Consider the following 7,564-nt stretch of genomic DNA (forward strand, 5'->3'; position numbering starts at 1 on the left):
TCAAGGAATAAAAAGTACCACGTTTCTCTATTTTTAATATACACTGTAAGAAAAAAATTGTCTAATTTTCGGTAAAATATTGGTAGAATTTTACCATATACAAATTTTACCACCTGTAAGGATTTTACTGTGTAAATATGGTAAAATCCATGGTGAAATTCTTTGGTTGCCAGAATTTTACCATATAAGTATGGTAAAAATATGTAGAAATACGAATCAAATAAATACAGTAAAATTTCCAGTATAAATTTTAGCGTAAAAGCTCTGGCCACACAGCTGCCGAATTTTATCGTAAATTAGATAGTTTTTTTTTGTTTTTACAGTGTTGTATTGTAAAATTTGTCATTGTGTTAAATATCCTCTATGTAATGTTATCTGTTGAAATAAAATGTACAAAAAGAAAAAAAAACAAAACAAAACACTGGCAACGCTGGAGCTAATACGTCATGTCCGTCGGTATGATTGAAGATGACGCACCCCCGCTTACGTCACGATGAAGTCACCATTTAGGGGGAGAAATCGCGAGACGACACGGGCGCTTTTGAGTCCTCTAAACGCAGGAATCATAATAAACCCTAATCATCTGATGATCCGAAGAGTTTCGGGCTTTTGCTTCCTTCCCGCTGCCTCAGAAACACGCAGTCGCGCTGCTGGAGCCGGACGGCGGACGTGATGATGCGGCCCGTCAGCCTCAGCATCCTCCGCCGGCAGTGACCGCGGAGGAGCCGCGCGCGGCCGACAGGGAGGGGTCCCTCCATCCCGGGGCTTTTTCCTCCGCATGGAGCCCGGATATGTGCAGGCAGCGATGGCGATGGGAGAAGTGTCGAAGAGGGTGTCGGCTCGAAACGTAGCGGTGGAGAGGAAGAACCTCCTCACGGTCTGCAGGTCAGTTACATTAAATGGATTACTGTTATTAATATTCCCTTTTCTGTTGTGTTAATATGAATTTATAATAAATGTAACCAAAGGGAGGACATGTGAAGGTTCTGCGGGATGAATTGCAGTTTATTTCTGTGAACTCTGGTGATCTGGTTGCCATGAGCTTCCTGGCGCCCCAGGGACTGAGGCATAATCACATTATGAGGCAGGGCCAGCCATAGGCAATGCAAGTTAAGCAGCTACACCTCCAGCAGCCCCCAAAACACCAAGCTAAAGTTAAGTAGTAACTCGTTACATTTTCTACCCACTGAATGAAAAATATTAAATTGCTTGTTATTTTTTATTATTTATATGAATTATTGTCATTTTGGTCTTTAAAATACCAAAATTTCCCAAAAACTTTTTTTTTTTGGTCCCTCTGATGATGTAATTTAATATTAAATTGTCAATAATTTGATCAATTACTTAGTTCTTGAGTAGATTTTTTACCAAATGCTTTTTTATTCTTACTTGAGTACAATTTTTGGATACTCTACCCACCTCTGCCAAGGTAGCATGATAAAAATATTAATATTTAAAATAAAATAGAATAAGAAAAAAAATAAATACTTTTGCAGATTGAAAACCTATTTCTATGATTTTTATAGTTGCAGAATTAGCAGGTTGTCTCCAGTTAAATGTCTGTGTTAGAAACTTTTTGGGCTCATTTTCAGATTCTTTCATACCGTGAAGTGGAGAATAATTTGTCCTGCTTTCTGTGCTGCTGCGACCGCGATGCTAATGTCCTCGCTTTGAGGACAGTCGTCCAGTTATTGTCCAACCCAAACTGAATGAGACATTGTTGTTTTGGGAACAATGGAGGCTGAAATCGCTTTAAGTTAAGCTTTGTCTTATCGACGTGTGAAAATGGACAGACTCTGTGGTTTAAAGTTATACAAAACAGATTAGTTTAACTTCGATTTATTTGCTGAAATTGAAAATTGTTTCAAAATAGTCTTTATTCTGTTGCAGAAAAGCACAAAACATTTAATAAAATGCTATTATTGTACTAAATTCATTAATGCAATGACAGCATTTTGTTAAATTTTATTTTAAAGACCAAAATGACAAGAATTCATATAAGTAAAAAAATATAACAAAATAAGGCAAAAGAAAATGTTTCCTAATCATTTTTTTTTCAAGAAAAAACTTTTGAAGCTTTAACAAAAACTGCAGGTCTGTGTCTGGTGAATACTTGGTTAAATCATGCTTCTTTTTTATTCAGTGTGTAAAAAATCCACACATTTTACTCAAATAAGAGTACAGAAGAGATACTTCATAAGAAAAAGTAAAAAGTACAGTTTAGTAAAAATACTCCTAAAAGTACATTTAAAAAAAGGTTACTACTATGAAGGAGACATTTTTGGAGAGCATCTATATTTGCTGAAAAAATCTTTTCGAGAATTAACCTTTAAAATGTGAACAGATGTCTGTTACATAAAAGCTCCTCAGTAAAGTCTTTGTTTGAGCTTCCTGAAAGTCGACATGACCAGGTTTTCTTCGCAGGAAGTGGATGACATCAGGCCGGATTACGAAAAGGAAGATCCATCAGCGGTGATGCTCTCAGTAGTCACCAGAGTGTATTATAACAACATGGAGGGTTAAATCATTTCATCTCCATTTTCTTCCCACTTAGAGACAAATCTGGTCCTAAATATCACGTAGAAATTCTAAATATTTTTAAGAAGCGCTGAGATAATGTTAGGTTTTAACATTTTTACCAGTAAAGTGCTGCCATGTTTTGATTCGTTAAGTTTCCTGTTGGAAAATCCATTTTCCCTGGTCACTTTTTTCTTATTTCTCTCCCACGCAGGTTTTCCGTTAAGACTCTGCTAGAGAAATACACCGCCGAGCCCATCGATGATTCATCCGAAGAGTTCATCAATTTTGCAGCAGTCCTTGAACACATCCTCAGCCACCGTTTTAAAGGTAGACCAGTATATCACAGCCCAACTTCAGGTTGAAAACCAAAGTAATGAGACGCTGGATTGTTCCTTAACAATCATTAAGTTACCCGGATTTAAATTTAACTGGTTTGTGGTTATGATGCGCCATTTATAAAAGTTACAGTTAAAAATTAATAGCAATAATTTGGATTATTTAGACTGTAATGAGAGTAAAAAAAAATATTTAAAAAAAATATGGGTTAATTTAATTTTGCAAGCTAAATAATTAGTTTATCAACAGAATATTTATTTCCAAAGTATTTAGCTTGCTAGCTAAGTGTTAAGGTGTAAACTACACATTTAGCTAAATATTTAATTTACCACCTAAATATTTAGCTTAGCAACTATTTAGATTTAAACAAAATATTTAGTCTTGTTTGAAGCTAAATACTTAGAAGGCAAACTAAATAATTAGTGTGGAGCAAAGTATTCAGCTAGGACCTAAATATTCAGTTGTTTAGCTAAGCATTTAGTTAGCAAGATAAGTATTGTGTTTACCAACTAAATATTTAGCTTAGCAACTGAATATTTAGCTCCAAACTAAACCTTTAGCTAGCAAGCTAAATATTTAGTTTAGAGAAAAAGTTTTAATTTAGCGAAAGTTTTAATTTACCAGCTCGATACTTTAATCCAAATTAGACATTTTATTAGCAAGCTAGCAAGATATTTTTACTTGGAAAACTAAATATTTAATGTCTAGGCTAAATAGACTAAATTTAGTCTAGTTAGCATGCTATTTAGTTAGCAAGAAAATACTTTATTACAGACCAAATGACCCAAATTATTGCTGTTATTTTGACAGCCTACAGGCAGTTATGCTGTTTTAAACCTAAATATAATTTCTGTTGTTAAAATGTTTTTATTTTCCAGGCTCTAGTAGCTGGTTTGACGGTCAGAGGAGTTACTGGGACTACATCCGCCTGGCATGTGCTAAAGTCCCCAATAGCTGCATCAGCAGCATTGAAAGCATGGAAAACATCAACACATCTCGAGCGAAAGTGAGTCACAAAAATGACTCTGGACAGATATCTGTCCAGAGTATCTGTCTGTTAGCGAGGAACATAGCTAGCAGCGTAGCATAGCACCATAGCAGTTAGCAGCATAGCAGCTAGCACCATAGCAGTGTGGGTGTAAACTGTAGCCGTGTTTCCATTTGATGCTTTCAGGGTCGAGCCTGGATGAGAGTCGCCCTCATGGAGAAGAGGCTGTCTGAGTACATCGCCACTGCTCTGCGGGACAGCAGGACAACCAGGTCAGACTGACTGTAGTCTAAATGACTGACTGTCCTCCAAGATGGCTGACTGTCCTTTAAAATGACTGACTCCGACCACCAGGCTTAGCAGGTTTTCTGGGGGAAACACTGCAATACTTTAACCTTTTCGAATCCTAGTACATTACAACTATTACTCATTTACAATTTCTGAGTCTTAAGCCTGATATTAAAAACGAGGCTTAATCAATCCTAACCAATTTAGAAATCAATAGTTAGAGTTTTTATCTTTTACTTTTTCATGTTTGCATTTATTATAGATTTTCTTTCCCACTCTCTTTTTCCACTATGCAAAAGAAAATAAATGTTTGACTAAACAAGCTAAATTTACTTCCTAATGTATAGATATTGAAAAAAAATTACTGAGATTATCAGATATGGTGCATGTGTCAAACTCGAGGCCAGAGGGCCAAATCTGGTCCGCCATAGCTTTTATGTGGCCCTCTAGACTCCAAATTATAGAAATAGGCCTCTCCAGGTTTTCACAAATAACCGCAAAATTCACACAAAAATCAACAGATCCCTGCATTTTTCTGAGTTTATCAACATTTTTTCTCAAAATTGGCCAAAAACATTTGGGTTCAAGTGACTGCTGTCTCAGCGTTACTTGATGTAACGCAAATCTGCAAATCTTTCATTGCTTGCAATATCACTGACCCGTTCAGACATTCGCAAAGCTCTTTCGAATCGACCGTTCAGGTAGTTTACGACGATTTTAGTGATTGTATTTCGGAGAAAATGTTTCATCGTACACCGAAATACCAGAGTGGAGTGATGGGGCCCCATCACTCCACGAGTGAGCTAAAGATGGTCCAACTCCTCAACCAGGAATCATTTGTAGCTCAAATACTGGCTGAGAGAGAGAAAAGTAACGACCTCAAAGAAGAATTGGACAGACTGCAGACTTCCTACAAGGAGCTGGGCTCTCAGTATGAAGCTGATGTTTCTCAGGTGAGGCAGGAGGCCGAGACACAAGCTTTGTGAAGAGAGGCTTAGTGAGCAATGATGGCTCCTGGAGAGTATGAGAGCTGAAAAGGACCAAATGTCTCAAGAAATGTCAAAAAAACATCGCTTTCCTGCAAGACAATGAGAAACTTTTGAAGGAAGACTTGAATCAGATCAAACGTTCGTACAATGATCTCATTTGCAAGCATAAAAGCGAAGTTTCAGGGCTCAAACAAGACATGGAAGTATATCGGCAGCAGGTGAACTATGAGAAAGACGCCAACTTAGAGAGAGCGAATGCGAATCTACAGCTCATCAACAATATGAGAGCCGAGAAGGACCAAATGTTTCAAGAAATGTCAGAAAAGATCACATCCCTGCAAGACAATGAGAAACTTTTGAAGGAAGAACTGGATCAGATCAAACGTTCGTACAATGATCTCATTTGCAAGCATAAAAGCGAAGTTTCTGGGCTCAAACAAGACATGGAAACATATCGGCAGCAGGTGAACCAAGAGAAAGACGTCAACTTAAAAAGAGCAAATGAGAATCTGGAGCTCATCAACAATCTGAGAGCTGAGAAGAAGGAGCTCCTCCAAAAAATGTCGAGAGAGCTCACAGTTACGCAAAAGACGGAGAAGCTGCTGCTAAATGATCTTGATCGGGTTCATGTTTCATACGATGAGCTAAATGGTAGGTATAACAAAGACATCATGGAATTACAGCAGCAGCTCGAAACATTCCTGGAGAAGACAAAGAAGGAGGAAACGGCTCTTGCAAACAAAGAGAAGAAAGACAAGATTATCCGTGAGTTACAGCGCAGGTTTTCCACTGCGCTGCACCAGCAAGTAGAAAAACTTGAGCTCCAGATGATTCAGCAGAGAAAAGCTCATCTGCAGAAGTTGAAGGAGGACGTGGCGCTGATCAACAACATGAGAGCAACGAATGCCGTCCTCCTTGACAACACAGCCAAAGAGATTCAATTCCTGCAAGAGAAGGAAAGAGACGCCCAGGCTGAGTTGGAGAAGTTCAAAGCTTTGTACCAGGAGCTTACCTGCCGGTGTGAAAAAGAAGTCACTGCTCTGAAACAACAGGTAGACAAATACCAGCAGGAGATGAGTTGTATGGAAGAGATGGAAAGAGCAAAAGAAGACCTACTGGTGCCTGAAACTCTGAGAGCTGAGAAGGAAGATTTCCAAGAGAAGGAGGAAAACTTGCAGAGCCCAGACGACATGGTCGAAGGTTTAAGACAGGAGGTTTCCTCAGAGGAGGATCTCTCAGGAGAAACCTTGCCAGGTTGTTCCTCGGATACGGAATCTGAGGAAGAAACTGAGATTGCTGCAGAAACCATCCTGGAGGATTTGGATAATACTGAAACCATCCAGGATGGTAAAAAGAAAAAATCCAAAATTTCAATTTGGAAAAGAATTCGGAACACATTGCGATTGAAGAAACCAAAAAGAAAACAAAAGAGTCAAGACAGTCAAGATCAGGCCTAAGAATGATTTAGATATTAGAGAAGCAGAAAGACATGCAAGAGAGGAACCGAGGACAGGAATCAAACCCACGGAGGTTGTAGCGTCTGTGAATGGGGGGCCCGTGCAACGCTCCGTCAAGAGCAAATTTGAAAAGTCAAAGTTTCCCCCAAAATTGACAAACTAGAAAAAAGATCTCTTCCCAGCCCAATTGTAAAAAAACGTGGCCAGCACGGTGGTGCAGCAGTTAGCGCTGCGCCTTCACAGAGATGATCTGTGTGGAGTTTGCATGTTCTCCCTGTGTTGCGTGGGTTTTCTTCGGGTGCTCCGGTTCCCCCCACATCTCCCAAAACATGTCGGTCAGGTCAGTTGGTCACTGTAAATTGCCCCCAAAACAGTTTAAGAAAGTCCAGATTGAATGAACCGTTTCGCCCTTTTCCCTTCGCTGTTCTAGCGGCAGACGGCTCGATGCCACGACACACAGCTCAATTTTTATAGCAACGTATTGACTTAAGAATTTAAATTATTCTTGTAATTATAATGATTTCTGTTTATTTTCACTGTACTTGTGCTTTTATGGTTTGTCCTTTAGTTTTGCCTTTTCTACTCACTTTTTGTATTGAATTGCACTGAATTGTAGCTCGTTATGCTGTTTAAGTCCCAATTTTAAAACAGATTAGCAAAAGGATTTTTCAGGGCGGCTGTGGCTCTGTGGGTAGATGGTCTTCTTGTGACCAGAAGGTTGTGAGTTCAATTCCAGCTTCCTCAGCCACATGTTGAGTTGCCCTGGGGTAGGGCACTGAGCAGCACACTGCCCCCCAACATGCATGTCAGTGTGTAAATGCAATTGTAGTGTGAAGCACTTTGAGTGATCAACATGACCAGCAAGGCCCTTCATAAGTTCAGTCCATTTACCTTTGATAAATCCTGTTTTTATACCAAACATAAAGCTGATTTAACACGTTTGGACCTTTTCAGTTCGGACCCTGAAGAAGCCCAAACTTGTTATA

At 39.0% G+C, this 7,564-nt stretch overlaps 1 protein-coding gene across 1 annotated transcript; it reads left to right on the top strand.

Annotated features, from left to right (window-relative positions):
* Positions 1-488: 488 nt before the first annotated feature.
* Positions 489-6,526, top strand: LOC106956131 (RUN domain-containing protein 3A-like). The gene is made up of 4 exons (XM_015046739.1): positions 489-885; positions 2,732-2,847; positions 3,735-3,862; positions 4,031-6,526. Exons 1-4 carry the CDS (start codon positions 779-781, stop codon positions 4,124-4,126), a joined length of 447 nt encoding a protein of 148 aa, XP_014902225.1. The 5' UTR covers positions 489-778; the 3' UTR covers positions 4,127-6,526.
* The last annotated feature ends 1,038 nt before the right edge of the window (positions 6,527-7,564 follow it).

The sequence above is a fragment of the Poecilia latipinna genome, unplaced genomic scaffold (genome assembly GCF_001443285.1).
Source record: "Poecilia latipinna isolate Pla-1442-1.1 unplaced genomic scaffold, P_latipinna-1.0 Scaffold790, whole genome shotgun sequence".
NCBI classification, from domain to species: domain Eukaryota; kingdom Metazoa; phylum Chordata; class Actinopteri; order Cyprinodontiformes; family Poeciliidae; genus Poecilia; species Poecilia latipinna.